This window comes from Megalops cyprinoides, chromosome 16 (genome assembly GCF_013368585.1).
Source record: "Megalops cyprinoides isolate fMegCyp1 chromosome 16, fMegCyp1.pri, whole genome shotgun sequence".
NCBI lineage: Eukaryota > Metazoa > Chordata > Actinopteri > Elopiformes > Megalopidae > Megalops > Megalops cyprinoides.
Window position 1 is genome coordinate 16729062 of NC_050598.1, and position 17094 is coordinate 16746155.

The following is a 17094-nucleotide window of genomic DNA, read 5'->3' on the forward strand; positions in this document are numbered from 1 at the left end:
GATATAAAGTTATGATTCATTTTATTTTGTGATACCAAATTGTTCTGTATGATATATAATAGGTGTAGGTGTATTTTTTAATTAATGAATTACGTGTAGTAATTACGTGTACTAGAGTGAAGCAGCAGTTTAGTAGCTAAATAAATAAAGTTCCGTGTGTTATCATTACGTAATGCTTGAATGTTCCAGATTAACTCCTATTCACAAGGTGTATTCTTTGCTCTTTTGCTCTGAAAGATGGATAAAACATTTCTTTATTCTAGGAACTTATAAAGACTTCTTAGACCAGGTTAGAATAGAATTATTATGGATCATTTTGGGTTTTCTTTATATAAAGTTACAATTATCTTGGTCTTATGTTAACAAACCTTTATGTATGACATACAATAAATGTTCACTAGGTATATCTTGTGATTCTACTCAAATGAGCCTTTCAATGGAAAGTTTTTGTCATTAACAAAGGGAAGTTGCCAGAGATATTAAAGAGTACCTTGGCACCATGTCAAAACAAAGGTACAGTGAGGCAGCAGTTTAGTAGCTAAATTAATAAAGTTCCTTGTGTGATCATTGACTGTGGCAGACTGACCCTCAATCACAAACTTTTGCTCCAAAAGTGCAATTTCCTAGAGCATGAAGCTTTTCATGCTGCAAACTATCTTTAAGATGTTCAAAATAAACCTCTTTTGCCATCCAAGAGACAAAAACTGACTTGGTTGTTCTGGAAAGGCATGAAGAGTTATTAGACCAGATTAATTTTTTTTAAGCCATCTGTTGTCTTTTGATATTGTTATGATTCTCTTTGTACATGATCATTAAGAGTAGTGCATGTGTGATATGTAAAGAATGATATCTCAGGGTGTATATTCTTACCAGGGTTCAATGGATCTTTCAATATGATGTTTTACTGCTAACAAAAGGAAACCAATAGCAATGCTAGAGTGGTACCTTGGCAAAATGTGAACACAAAGGTGAGGGAGCTACAGAACAATAGCTAGCTGATTAGCATTGTTCGTGTCATCCTTACGTAAGTCTACGATGTGGTCGATAGACCCTCAGTTACAGGGTGTGTCCTCGGGTCTTTAGCTCTGAATCTATATTCAAAGTTTTATTTCATGATTTGTCTGTCTATTTGGAACTGCTTGTTTTATAAGGACATGATCTATTCAGATTCTGACAGCAAGAAATGGCTTGTCGTGTGAATAAACCCATCGCTAAGATTGAAAAAAATTAATTTCTTTATTTTAGGAGCCTGTAAAGAATTCTGAAATCAGATTAGAATATTATTAATGGGTCTTTTTGGTTTTTTTTGGTAAAAAGTTACAATTCTGAGTTTTTATCGTGATACCAAATTTTTTATGTGTGACATACAATGAATGCAGACTAGGCATATCTTATAATTGTGCTCAAATGAGCCTTTGGATGGATAATTTTTCCATCAAAAGGACAGAAGTTGGCAAAGATGGTGAGGGGTTACCTTGTGTGTGTTCCTTGTGTGATCATTACATAACACTTGACTGTGGCAGACTGACCCTTAGTCACAAAGTGTGTTATCTGATCTTTTGCTGCAGAAGTGCAAGTACAATGCTATTTCATGATTTGCTGTGACAGAGTCACTACAGTTGAGTATGCTCTGACTGCCATACCAACGAGCCTGGCTCTTTGGCGTCGTGGTCAAAGCTGCAGTTTGGTACCCCGTAGACACCCAACATCACATTTGTCCTGTCACGGTCTATGTTTGAATGCCTGTCTGACATCGTTTTCATTTATAGGCATGTATCTTTCCCATCTTATGAGATTGTAAAGCACCTTTGCGTGCAGCAAACTATCTTAAACCTGTTTTGACATCCAAGTGATGGAAACTGACTTTTTGTTTGTTCTGGCAATGCTTAAAGGAACTGCAACTGGAACTAGACCAAATTAATTTTTTTTCAAGACATCTGTTGTTGTTGGATGTAGAGTTCCCTTTGTTCATTATAGTTAGTACTTCGTGCACATTATGTAAAGAATGTTATCTGGGTGTGGTTTGTAATCAGGGTGGAATGGACTTGTCAATACAATGTTTTATTGTCAAAAAAGGAACCAAAAGCAATGCTATAGTGACACCTTGGAGAAATGTGAACACAAAGGTAGGGAAACTACAGAACAATAGATATAGCTGATTAACATGTGACCTGTCACCCTTACATAAGTCTGTGATGTGGTGGATAGACCCTTAGTTTCAGGTTGTCAGTAAGAGGAAATTGGCAGAGATGCTAAAGTGGCACCTGGGCATGATGTGAAAACCAAGGCAGAGTAAAGCAGCAGTTAAGTAGATAAATGAACAAAGTTCCTGGTATCATTGTCATTTAATGCTGCAGTATGCCAGGGTCACCCTGAGTTACAAGGTGCTTTCTCTGCTCAGAGTGAACCTCTTCTGAAGAGCCTGAAACTTGATGTGCTTTGATCTGTGAGCTTATCTGAGGACACACTGTGGTTATTTGGTCACAGTGTGGTACCCCTTCATGTCAATGATACTTTGCAGTTATTATTTAATTTCAGAAAATCACCAGTCACTCCCTGTATAAGACATGATATGCGGTTGAACACTATGAAATATCACTATTATACTGTATGTGATCCATTATAAGGGAGTGTAATTACTTCACTGTTATTGTAACTGTTATCATATGAAATAATACAGTCATTTCCATTTCCAGCTAGGAAGGTGAGTCTTTCACAGTAATTCAGCAGTAAATAAGTCTTCAAAGGTCTTGAATTATTTCTGTATGTCCAGCTCATACATTTTGAAAATGTGTCCTTCTCCCATTCAAAGGAAATGACTATGTGTTTGAAGAACATGAAGCTTCTGTGAATGCATGTAGCTCAAACACACAGGATGTGTTGACATCAACAGTTCTGAAGAAAGCCAAATTTCAGACATACTTGTGCAAGCTCTGAAAATTTTACTCAACTCCTTCATTCTGTTTCCTCATTTCAAATTCTTTCACAGACTGCAAAATCAGTTCATTGCAGAGATAAGCATCGGCAAGATATTTATCCTACAAAAAGGACTAAACAATTTCCACCTGGGTCACACACTTAAACAGCATAGGGATAAGGGAGCAAAAAATGTCAGTTTAAAACATCCAAGCACCTGGAGGTTTCCTGGAAATAGTGGTGCCATTTGTCCTTTGTAATCAGAAGGTTTGCAGAAATCACGTGTCTGCCAATAGACTGGTATTGTTTGAAAGTGTGCAATTTATCTTAAATGCTAACAAGGAAACCCATGCACAAAACAATGCTTTGAATGCCTTCTGAAAAGTCTTCAATAATAGAATAAATATTGGCTCTGGCAAATGTTCACTTGTCAAGGTAACAGCTGAAAATACCTTTTGTTTGCCTTTATTTGTTTCTTCTATTCATGGAAATGAGGGATGACACCTCTCCCAACAGATAGCCCAACAGACTTGTGACATAAAATCCTAGAGGATCTTACAGACTGTTATTATTGATATTGTCAGATTTTAAATAATGTCCATATATTTTACATGAATCTGAGCTCAACATTTGTCCCTCAAAACCAGTTTTTTTTAATGATATGAGAGTGATGATATTGTTCTCTCCTGTCTTAAATAAGTAAAAGAGCACAGTTTCCATGTTTTATTATTGTGTTTTTTGTTTCATGAGCCCATTGAGCTTATGACTTGAGTGGTAAATATGATTGTCTTCATCAGTCTCAGTATAATGTTGGTAAGATGAGCTTCACAATGCAATCTGTATTCCTCTGTGATAGTTTGTTACTTCATGGGGAAAAAGCAAGACAACTAGGCAGCAATAAAATATTTAGAGGAATAAATTATTTTATCACCATCATCTAAAAGGACATTGCAAACATATACTGAGTTTTTATTCTAATATTTTCTCTGCAATCGAATAAGTTCTTAAAAAATCTCTCTCAACATGCAGCTCCTATTAGCAACCCGGATTTATAGTTCATTAATTTCTTGATTCCAAGGTAAAAATACCAAGTGTGTGTTTATTAAATCTTATTGTAAAGTCTGGAATAATTCTGTTTCCGTTATTTCCTGTCGAATTGTATGACATGACGATCCTCTGAAGATGACCGTTGAACACGGGACTTGAACAAGGCAAGGCAATAATCCATGGATGATCATGGTAAAACATGAAACATGAATCTTGAGACAGTGTAGACACCGATTGGGGTTACACGCATTTTCTACCACTACCGCTCTAGCGGCAAATCCTGCTTGCCCACCCTCACTAATGGATAGAACATTCTCCTTGCGGTCAATGCTTGGTATTACAATGTTCAAGAATTTGTAATACAATATCTTTTTTTTTAGCATATAGCATTTTTTCAGATTTATCAGTGAGATAAATTCTCACTGCCTAGAAATCAGTTTTTCAGTAATTTGCAAATTCATAGTTTTGACCATGATATGCACCCTCAGTTTCCTAATCTTCTGACTGCCAATCCTATTGACTCCTATCTGAAACGTGAAGGGGACAATTTCATATATTTATAATGAAATTGCATCAGACCACACTTATTTCTATAATATCTAAATGGGAAGAGGACACAGGGGTGGAAATTCCAGAGGAGCTATGAGAGGATTTTTTGCATCAGGTGCACTCCTCATCTATACAGTATGTGCCAGACATGGCTTGACCCAGTGTAAAATTCTCCACCACACTCGCCGGACCAAGGTTAGACTTCAAGATCCACCTGATGTCGATTCTACTTCTGACCGTTGTCATCCACCCCTTGCAACCTTAATACACATGTATTAGTCCTTTCATCTTTACATGAGTATTGGTCGAAGATCTTTGAGACAATTTCTGAGGTAGCTGAAGCAGCAGTTGAACCTGCTGTTGTTACAGCTTTATTTGGCATCCTCCCTCTAACACTACGGCTCCCCAAATATAAGGCTGACTTTGTATCTTTCGTTACATTTCTGGCAGATGCTTCATACTACTGAGGTCAAAGTCTCCAGCTCCTCCTACTTATTGTTATAAATCTTATAAATGAAGTGAGGAAAAAATCTTCCATATATTTATTGCTAAAAGTATCTGAATTCTAATCATGTATAATAAGTAGAACAAACTAAAATAAGAAAGCATTGTGACACTATAAACAATGTCAGCAGTCAATGCTAAGGCAATATCTGACAATGAGCTCAGTGAACATTCTGTATGATAAATCTATTCTAAACCAAGGCATGTAGTCTTTGTAATAACATTTCTGACTACAATTATGATAACATTCAGGACATCTAGATGATAGTGAGGAAACAAGACTATGCCTAATTTCAGCCACTTTTAAATCACCTTCTTTGTAAAATTATTAAATTATCTTTGAGAAATCCCACAGTGATAACTGAATAAAGAGGTTTTTTTTATTTGGTAAGACTGAAAATCTATTAGGTGACAAATGAAAGAACCTTTTGTTTTGGAGGAAATAGCGACAATCCAGATGTGATTTCTATGCACAAGTGGACTGGGGAAACCCAGTAATGCTGAACAAAGGGCTCCCTGCTGTATAGGTCAATAGGAGAGCTGCTTTTGTCAGGTTAATAGGACTGTGATCAACAAGGAAGTTATTTCAGTAAATTCCAGACTGTTCCGGTAAATGTTCCCAGTATACGGTACAAATGAATGAGTCAATTGCCGTTTCTAAAACAACCCCTCAACAACTCACACAATGTGGCATCAAAGGTGGATAGCAAAAGAATTCTGAAACTGAAGTGTAAATGGAAAGAAAATGCTCGCTGCTTTATTGACCCAATGTTATCTCTCATAAATACTGACATTTGCTTGATTCTGTCACTGACATAACTAGCAGGGTGGGTAGATGATTAATCTATAACAGATTTTTCACAGATTGTCGTTTGGCCGGCCCCCCACTGACATTTTTATTTGTTGGAGGGGAATTTCACCTTTGTAAATCTAGTCAGCAGGAGTGCCAAGTGCACATGTTGCCACATTGAGAGAACCGCATTGATTACAACCTGCTTTCCTCAGATAATATACACAGTTATGATACAAGATATTATGGTTGTGTTCACAAATGCAGATCAACAGGTTGTCTTTAGATTGAGAAGTTAGCAACAACATGACAACTCACATCACAGTGGTTGTTTGCTAGTCTTCCCAAAAATCATCAAAAATGTTTTCTGATACTGGACACAGACAATCAGAATGTGTGATCCATATAGCATATAGATATCAATGTGTGGGCTATATAAGTCTGTAGGCTATAATAAAAGGTTCTCAGTCAAAGAAAAAGCCTTGCTTATGGAGTAATGGCCAGACAGTTGACAGTTCAGGGGAAACACTCTACAGTGCATCTGAATAGGTTTTAAATTGAATTTTTCTTCCATATCTTCATTCACTGTAAACTGTGGTCTGATGTTTGAATATGCCACAAGTGAGGGTGTATTTTAACAGACTCCAGATGTAATTGAAATTAAAATACCTATGTATTTGTAATGCATATTTATATTTTAAAAAAATCATCACAACCTCATATATTGACACAAACATACAATCTAATGTAATTATGTCCCACACAGTACAATGTGTCATTAATTCCATTCTGCCACATCTGTCTATGGGGTAGGTTTTTATCACAGAATACGTTGGCATTTATATCAATGCAAAAGTAATTATTTCCATCAATGATGCCTAATGTATGTGACACATAAATTAACCTTTACCCAAACACTGCCATTTCTGGAGAAAGACTGTGTTTTCTTTTTGAGTTCCACATATTCAGGATGTAGCAACCCGGAACTGCCCATCATAAATTCCTGTCACATCTTGATAGTGCTGCTTGAATAAGCCTTCCTTATTCAGCTAAAATGGTAATAAATTCTGCTTGACTAGAACGCTTATGAGCCAGAAGGCACTGTTTAGGTGCCCTTGCCACTATTGTGTTTCCCTGGTACGTGCCATTCTAATGAGTCACAGACCTATTACCTGTACCTGACTCCACACATAGGTTCACAGTATTTGAGTGTATTCAAAATGATCTCTTTTCCATCCCTCTCAAAGTCCAAAATATGACCCCATTGCAATAGATTTTGTAACAAGGTACTCTAGCCATGGGAAACTGCAAACATTTCCTGCAATTTTCCTGCATTTAAGGACAGGTAAAGAAAAATTATTTTTTTACATTACTCTTTCTGGACTATAATTAGAGAGATGATGAAATGTGATTTAAATCTCCAAAAATGTATGAAATGGAATATATTATCATGCACTTCAACATATTGTAAAGATATATATTTTTTACATTTATTCATGTAGTAGACATTTTTATCCACAGCTACTTACAAAGCCATTATGGAAAGTGGTATCAAGTGCAGATAACAAGCGATGCCTATAGGCAACAAAACCTAGTTAAAAGTAACTCAACTCTGCAGTGCTGAGCAATATTCAGTTGTATTATTATAATTGAACATAGGCTTGACAAAGTTACTCAACATAAAGTGCCGTCACTACGGTTGAGTATGTGCTCTGACTGCCATACCAATGAGCCTGGCTCTTTGGCATTGCGGTCAAAGTCACATGGTTGGTACCCCGTAAACCTGGCTTCAAGGTTGGGTGGGGTGACTACTCTTGCCCTTCGCTACAGTGTGCAACTCATTCCACCTCTGTGGGTGGGTGGCACCACCCCCTATGGGTAGTGCAGCCAGGTGGCTAGAGGTTACTGAATGGGATCTAGTTTCGGACAAATAATTTTTGGTGTTGGGCAGCTGGCGCTAAGGCTGCATGATACTCCAGCACCAGGGTTTTATACCTGATCCCGATCGGTTACCAGTGGGGTGAGGAGATGAGTGGGGAGGCATAAATATAAATTAGACAAGTTGAAACATTCTGGACCAGCTGTACTGATCTAGTAGCACTTGACAGGAGGTCTGCCAGTAGTAAGATGCTGTATTCAAGGACAGAGGCTGTAAGAAACTGCACTAGGAGCTGTGTCAAGTAGGAAGTACGATGCCGAGGGTAGGGTGGGTGTTGATGAGAGACCGCCTCTCATGTTACCTGATAAGTGCAGTCAGAGAGATAGGTGGTGTCATCCAATGTTGGTGTTTGTATGTAGTATATCTGATACCGCAAACTACTCATGTTTCACAAAAATTGAGGTATATTTTAACAAAATAGCAATTTTATGAATGATTAATAACAAACTCACTATTTAGCTCTGTAAGATAATTATCTAGAACATCAAATAAAGTGACATCCACTATTAAGTAGTCTTATGTATTTTTAGAAAATGTATATGGTATGACATCATCATATTTCAATGAGTTAGCACTTAATGTTTTCAGATAAAATTGCTGAAGTAAATATGTAAAATAATCTAAAATATGTTTCTGTGATGCAAAGGTCATGCTTACATCACTTTTTCAGAAATGATAGAAATGTGCATATAGCAATATACTTTGTAACCCGTGATGCTGCAAGTATGTGGTTTTCAACTGTTGTGGAAACAGATTAGCATATTTTGTTGATGTGCTGTGTTTTGAATTAAACTTTCCTTTTTATGACTTCAGATTTCAGATCTTCATTGTCCTGGTCACAGTATTATTGCATAGAAACAGTTACTGACATTGATATTATCACCACAGCCCCCACTGGACTGCAGGAGAAGAGAGGTCTCTTCACCTGATCAGAGAGTTGTGGGTTCAGAATACAAGAGGGAGTATAGAAAATTCAATTAAGAAATGGAGGCACATGACAAATGCCATGCATAAGGTTATGCACATTCATGATGTGTGGACCTACATTATATAGTCATATTCAAGTGATTTGAGTACAGAGCAGTGCTGTACAGCATTGTTTGGAACGAAAACACTCACTGCATAATTTATGTTTATAAAAAGTCTGCAAAAATAATTTAATTTTAAAAATGCCTTTTACAGTACAACAATCTTCAAGCTCACAGAGATAAAATTTCTTTTACAGTCATCCTGAAAGGAATAGGCTTGCACACTCTCAGCTCGATTAATTACTTCTATTAACATGTTGTTGAAGACCCATAAATATCAGAAAACAAGTACCATAACAAACCACAAAATTTAAATCAATATAATTAGAGGACATACATTAAGCCAACACATACACATACACACATGTGCTTCAGTTGTTCCAGTCTGACGTGTTCACAAGGCACTCTTCAGTTGAAACAAAAGGTGCTCAGCTTTACAAAAATGGCAAGAAAGTAAGACATCAATGATGTGGTTTTAGCAGAGAGCCATCCACACCCAGGACTTTTGCCAGGAAATGTTTTGCAGGCAGACACTTCACAACCTGTCCTAACCAAGCTTGAAGACAGCAATCATTACTAATACATAAAGCACAGAACTAGCCCAAAGCATACATTATTGTATCTATAATGAATGTTTATACTGCAGGACATGTTTTAACAGAGCAACGGTGTACCTTGCACAAGGGTACACCAGCAGGGCCGTAACGAGGGCCTTGCAACACTCTGATTACAAGCTCAGTTCCGTAACTACACCACATCCTGTGCTTTTGACAGGAGGGGACTGTATCGGGGTTTACAGTCATGGGGATGAGCTAAAGGGACTCTTCCTCCTCTTTCACAGGGCTCAGCTGGACTGGCACTAGTGTCTCTATCTTAGGCTCCTTTTCCTCCTCACTGGGCTCCAAGACATCTGGCTCAAAGGTGGGATTCACCTGCCCTGCCATATGTTTCTTTTGCACCTCCTCGAAGATCTGCAGCACCTGAAACAGGCAGATGCAACACAGCCATCATGCACAAGGAAGTAAGAGTTTAAACATATAGGTTGAACAACATGTGGTCCCTGACTCTAGTGCTATCTATACAGGACAGCTTCTTTTCAGTCAAACATTCAGCAACCAGCACTGCAGCGAATGGCATTCCCACTGAATGCTGGCATCTGGTTGGACTGAGTTTTCTCATAAAAAATAACAAGGCTAGCCTTCATGCTGTTTCTGTCTTTCTCTGGTTAATTTCTCTGATTCGTGATGGTGGTATGCTCCTTTCCCTGTTAATCTCTTGTGCTTTCAGTGCCATAATTACACAGCTTGCTGATCCTGCACACAGTTCTCTCTTATATAGGTCAGCTTCAGTAACACCAGCTGGCTGAGCTGTCAATTTTCAGCACACTAAATAAGGCTAATGGAAAACCACCCAGATCCTGACCTAAGTGAGCCAGCCAGCTTTCAGTTCTACTGTGGAAAAGGTTATTTGGGCTATTAGAGAAAGAGAGGATACCTGAGACTTAGGTATGACTCCAACTCTGAAGAAGCCAATTTGGCCGCTCTGAATCTTGGTGCAGTCTACCACAGTGGAGGCAATGTTCTCTGGTGAGGGCCCATCACACAGAACTCCATCTACCTAGAGACGAGCGTCGCAAGAACAGCTTCAGTCACTGGTAATCGAGTCAGAGGCAAACACTCTATGCAAAACAGTGTGAAACAAAAGGCTATGTTATCAGGGCCGCTTAAAGGCAGATGGTCTGGTCACGTCTACTGCACTCATTTACCTTATCACCCAACTTGGCATACACCTGGTTGTGATGTGTGGTGTCAGCCTCGCCTGTGGGATTGGCTGACATTGTAGCAATGGGTCCCACCTGAAAAACACAGACTGGGTTGCTGTGGGATGAAGATGGACAAGCCTGCTCAAAGCATCCTCATTTTACCACCTCTAGGTATCAACATCACAATGGAGAATAACTGCCATTTCATAGAGTTGCATTCAATTAAAAATACCAGGTCCATGAGGTGTGTAGCCACAGTGCAGTCTGGGTTTCTGATGGCGATGCTCTGCGGCGTGCCAATGTATTTTGCAGATTCTCCCAAACCAAAGCAATCCATCCAGGGACCTGCAGGCACAGACACAGGCAGCCGCTGCTTCAAAATAATGCCCCGCGCTTATGCAACATTGTCCTTAAGCTCCGTGTTAACCCCTGACACACCAATTTTAATGAATGGTATTATGCACCTCACCCTAAATTCACACATTTATCTGCATCTCGTTTTAACGTGTGGCTAGGATTGTGCGTTCAGCCCTGCACACTTTACCAATCTGGTATAAAATGCAAGTCACTGTGATGGAGAAATGTTGGTTGTAAGAAGGGGAAGGTGGTGATGGGGAAGTGGTCTGAGCACTGAATTCCACACCTGAGGGTTAGAGGTTCACATCCTGTGATGGGACACTGCTGGTGACTCCAATACAAGGGACGTTAGCTCAATTATACAATATTGGTGTATGAATGACTTCCATATAAAAAGGGGAAAAAATGCAAGCACTGTAATCTGCAAAGCAAGCCAATCATGCAATCACTGTCTGATGATTGCACCCACCTCTGGGGATGACCATACTGATGGAGGAAGGCCAGGCAGCCTCCATGAAGTCCCAGAGCACAGGGTCGATCAGGTGTCTGGCCGGCTCAAGCTGCTTCACGCTGGAGATCCACAGTGACATGGGCCGGTCCTGGGCATGCACCTTGATCCTGCAGAGATGACCGCACAGAAGAATCCCATTAAACTGACTGTCATCACACACGCTGCACCATTAAAGATACGGAGCAGCCAACATAAGACCCGACTCCCGCCATTCCTGGAGAAGGGACTTACTTGTAGGCCTTCTCCACTGCGTCAGGCCTATTGCAAGCTGCCACGAGCACGTACACTGTGTCTGTGGGCATCCCACAAGTCCCTCCGTTCTTCAGGATCTCTGAAAACAAAGAGATGGAGAAAAAGCACACCTTTAAACAAAACAGTAAAAACTTAAAGGGGAGAGACAAGTGTTTTCAACAGGGTGCTTTCTCACCTGCAATCTGCTGGACAGAGGTGGCCTTGCGGGCTGGCACATGCGGACAGCTTTCCCTGCCTCCACCAAAGCCACTGAGCTTGATGAAGGGGTCTCCCAGGGGCATCTGCGGGGTCTGGAAGCTGCTGTTGAACAGGTTGGCCAGGAAACAGTAGAAGCTGACCAGGCCGAAGATGATGGTGACGCCAATGTCGTAGCCGTAGGGCAGTGCGCCCACCGCGTCCAGCAGGAAGCTGATGAGGATGAGCTGGAAGGTCAGAGAGTAGGCGAACCAGGCCTTGCTGAGAAAGAGGGCGCCGATCGTCACGAAGCAGTTGAAGAGCATGAAGCAGATGATGCCCACGGCCACGTTGAAGCCCCGGGTGGTGCCGTAAAGCCCGCCATAGCGCGTCAGCCCCCACACCGTCCACATGATGCCGTACAGGATGAAGGCGGTGCTCTCCAGCGTCTTCCCCCGGGCGAAGGCCACTGAGCCGCACAGCAGCTGCAGGGCGCCGCCTGCCACCACGGCCCACGGCAACACCAGCACGTCCAGGGGCCCGCTGGCGCCCACTGTGGCGGTGATGGCGAAGGCCGCCAGGACGCTGCATGCATGCCCCAGCACCTCGGCGTCGGCATACTTGGAGTAGCCCAGGTAGGGGGCGTGCAGGTCCTTGTCATGGGGGCGCAGGGTCAGGCGGCTGTTGCGGCTCAGGGCGGCCCTCAGCAGGCCCTCACCTGTGGGCACTCTCCAGGGAGACACCATGTTGTGCAGGGTGACTAGGAACACCAATGCAGTCGCTATAAAGATGGCCGCCGCCACACCTTGTGTGCCGCCCTGAAAGAATCCCTTTGGCTGGGCAGCGATGGCAATGCAGTAGGCTACGAAGAACAACTGGTACAGCCCCTCCACAAGGCTCTTCTGAGTGCTGAATAGAGCCAAGATGAAAAACAGCACTGCAAAGACAGTGGGGAAAGGCACTGGGGAGTACGGAACATGGTTAAAGGCCTTCAGCAGTAGGCTGTACCCCTCTGCAAACTTCAGCACTGACATGAAGCCATAGAAGGTGGCGGCCAGGGTGTCCATGGCACGGTAGGACAGGACACACACGCCCAGCTGGAAAACACCGGCTGTCCACAGCCACGGCACCAGGCCGGGGGTGAGCTGCGGCACCACGCCCAGCAGGGGGCAGGCTAGCACGCTGGCGGACAGCAGGTTCATCACCAGACCCACGGGGATGGCATCGTTACGCTCTTGAGCCTGAGAGGGCGTCAGCTTGCTCTTCTTCTGCAGCCCTGTGCCCGGCGGCTGCACCTTCCCCTTGGTGATGTAAGAGAGCAGGCGGCCGCTCCCAAAGTACGCTCCCACCAGACAGACCAGGAGGTAGTTGGCAGCGGTGGCACCCAGGCCAAAGCTGACATTAAACAGGCCAGCGATCTGGTGAGCGCAGGCCAGGCTGACTGCAAAGGCTATGATTGAGAGGACCACCTCTCTCTGCAGGACCCCGACCACCCCGATGATCAGCAGTGCCAGTGTGAAGGCCGCCAGCCCCGGAACCATGGCTGTCCTGAGCCCTTCTGGACCCTTTACCACCCCCTCCCCCACCAGAATGTGCACCAGCCCTGAGCCACACCACAGGGCAGAAATGGACAGGCAGAGGGACACAAAGAGTGGGGTGTGGGACAGACTGCGGCGCACTCCTGTTATAGACAGAGAGAGACAGAGATCAAAACCTCAATCAGTTCAGTGATGCTTATTGATTTAAAAGGTGGTGGAAATACAAATGTTCTTTATGCTACAGTTAGGTGTCATTAAATACATCTGCAACTACTTTTCAGTTGATTCTGTTTCCACCCTTATAAATATACCTGCGTAGGCCAACAGGGCGGCGATGATGAGTAGCAAGACACCCAGTGCAGTACTGGGGATGAGGTCATTTCCAGGAGTGTGGGCATAATCATTCACCAGAAGGAGCAAAGAACCTGCAGGGAAAATCAGTGCATATTCAGTTTTGGCTCTTGACCAAAATCCATCCAATATCTCCTCTACCTATCTGCAAAAGTAAACTACAAACATAGTTGTAAACAGAGTTATATTTCTGACCTCTGCTGGTGATGTCTGTGAACTACAATTACTAACACAGATGTGCGTTCGTCTAAGGCAGCAGGGTTACACAAACTGGGGGCTTTTACCCACTGATAGGTCAAGAGTAGGTTGAAGAGGGGTCTTAAGATAAACATGAGGGGTGGCAGTGTAGCTTAGTGGTAAGGAGCAGGGCTCATAACCAAAAGGTTGCTGGTTTGATTCCCCAGTGAGGCACTGCCATTGTGTCCTTAGGCAAGGTGCTTAACCCAGAACTGCCTCAGTAAAATATCCAGCCATATAAGAGAATGTGATGTAAAAACTGCAACCTATGTAAGTCGATCTAAATGAGAGCATCTGTGAAATGACAATAATGTAATGTAATGACAAATAATGGATTCTATACATGGTATAATTTACATACAGATTAAAATTAATAAATTTCTTCAACACAAAAATCTGGACTAGACGTTCTGGGCTGAAAATATTTTTTTGAAATAATGCGTGGCTAATAAAGAAACACGTTTTCTCATTCACTCTTCACTTACAACAGAGGGTTGCTATCTCCCGAGGCAATTCCTCTGTGTTAATCCCTTACTGCTAATTTCTTTTGAAATAATGTTTTCTAACATTCTCTGGTATTAACTATAGTCATTCCAAATAACACCAATAAAATGCAGCGGCTTCAAAGATTTAAAGAGCCGAATCTTAGACATTGTTATTTTTTTATCACTTTTAAAAGATATCGAGCTGTAGGTTTATTGCACGTTTCCATTGTACATACAATTTAAAAAAGCCTTACAAGACTATTTTTGAGAAAGAGCAATCCATATCCATTGTAGGTACAAAAACAAACGAACAAATAAAAACATACAAATACTGTATAGAAGTATACCTAAGGTAATAAAGCCACGTTCTCGCATAAAATTAGTCTTTATTTTCTTTTGATGATAACGTGGTTGTCTATACGGACAGGAATATCGTTATAGAGAAAACATCAATCTTGTGTAAGTGCATTCCAATTAAACTGTACGAACACCAAATAACAATAAAGACAATTATTAAAATATAACGTGAATAAAGACAACAACAAATAAACGAATGATAAAGCGTGGTACAACATCACAACCTGATGCAAAATATTATCTACAGTAGTTTTGACTCCCTTTATAAATTAAATTAAAGGTGTACTCTCACCAACTTTTAAGTACGCGTAGCTAATACTTTAAGACGAATATGAAAAACAGAAAAATCCTTACCTCCAGTGATTCCGAGGATACCAACTGAGAAATGCAACGACTCGACTTCTACCCGCGGCTCGGCCATGGCAACTTCAGGCAGGTGACAGACAAATGATGCCTGAGTCAAACGCGGATAACTGTAAAAGTATTTTAAACACACCCCAATTTACGTCACTTAGCGCAACCCCGCGCATTTGCACAGACACACCAACTGTACAAGGAAGAGATTTCTTGGCAACTCAGAGGTTGCTAAACCGTTTTATTACTAGCCTATATTTTCTTCCGGAGAAATGTGTCACAGGGTGAGGAAATCTTTGTAAGTTATTGTTTCACATTTTTCTGAAGAAATAGTGTCTAATTATAGCAATGCGCCTTTTGCTACATATTGTATTGTATGGTAATGCAGACCGAAAGAAATATTTCCTCATGGTTTATTTCCGCATTTTTGTTGTATGGGTAACCATAGGCGGATTATGAGACAATGGGCCCCTGGGCACGGACGCATAAAGGCCCCCCCTCCCGGCAGGGCAGGTACACAGGTTGATTTGGAGCCAACAGCACAATAACTAAATTCACCTGTGCCTCAACAGGATTTACAGCGCACATACACACAAGTAACGCCAGCAGCATAACTAACACATACATTCACCTGCATCTCAACAGGATTTACAGCGCACATACACACAAGTAACGCCAGCAGCATATTAGCTAATACATACATTCACCTGCATGCTGCATCTCAACAGGATTAGGGTAGTATTTACTACACTTCAGAAAATGCGTGTTTTTGTAAAGAAGTTTGAATTTATAGCACAAGCTGAGGGAAAAAACTGGTCTTCTAAATGTCTTTATAGAATATATTTTTGCAGTAGATAAAGGTAATAAAGGTACAAAATGGAATGTTTACAGATAGTTCTACATGTACAATCCCTTGTCCAGCTCCAGATCACATATTATTCATGTTTCAGCTACAAAGCTTGCGTCACAGGGGAGTTGGTGGAACATTAATAGCAGTGTGGTATGACACCCTCCTGGGTGTGCAGAACAGAGGTGGAAGCTCTTCTGTTCTCAGCCCAGACATCAAACACAGGTTATTTTTAATGTTGGTGGGCTGAGGCTGAGACAAAAATATGAAAAGGGAAGTTGGAGGTTTCAATCTATTTACATCCTATGTCAACCAGCTCCCCTTTGCCGAGAAAGATGTCCTCGCAACACATAGCTACGGAATTCTGCCACATAGAAAGAGAATGGCACATATATTACCGTATTGGCATGCACACTGGTGGGTTACTTTTCAGCTCGAAATCTCCCATTGACTCCCGTTGAGTGGCATGTATGGTCATTTGTACCAGTCTGCTTCAGTGTCATTACAAGAGATTACTTTAAACGAAACTGGATTAACTGGCTGATTGATTCTTTGTAAGTAAGAGGGGTCAATCCAATGCTATCCACTGAATACTTAACACAGTGTGAGGGAAAGATGTGCACACTTCATTGCTGTATGAGGAAATGACATTATTACATAACTTACTGTAGGTGACACCCAGAACACTAATCTTATGTACAAAAGGTGCTTCAGAGTCACTCCCATCAACTAATTCTTCACTTCCTCCCATGTCTGCAGGTATAATCATTTGTAAAATGCATTTAATGAGTGAGCTGAAACAGCTTTAAAATGCCACAATTATGAAAAGCTTGAATTGCACATAGTTCATGCTCTGTAGAACATACTACATACATTCAATGCTATATGTTGTACACGTATCTACAGTTGCATAAATTACTGTATGAAAATAAATTTTAGATAATCTTAGCTAATATAAAATTTTTAGTTAAGTAAGTCCGCTATTATAACTACTGACAACTTTTGAAACATGAACTTCTTCAAATCATTCTTTCAGAGAGTGTGTACCCCTGAGACAGTACACACACTGCACACTAGTGTGAAAGCAAGAGAATAA

The 17094-nt window shown here is 41.2% G+C and overlaps 1 protein-coding gene across 1 annotated transcript; it reads right to left on the reverse strand.

Annotated features, from left to right (window-relative positions):
- Window positions 1-9037: 9037 nt before the first annotated feature.
- Window positions 9038-15228, reverse strand: si:ch211-153b23.4 (uncharacterized protein LOC335392 homolog). The gene is made up of 9 exons (XM_036548832.1): window positions 15152-15228; window positions 13679-13792; window positions 11831-13510; window positions 11635-11734; window positions 11362-11510; window positions 10768-10880; window positions 10539-10628; window positions 10268-10390; window positions 9038-9753 (listed from the first exon to the last, which is right to left on the reverse strand). The coding sequence occupies exons 1-9, from the start codon at window positions 15216-15218 to the stop codon at window positions 9586-9588; spliced, it is 2604 nt and encodes an 867-aa protein (XP_036404725.1). The 5' UTR covers window positions 15219-15228; the 3' UTR covers window positions 9038-9585.
- Between the last annotated feature and the right edge of the window lie 1866 nt (window positions 15229-17094).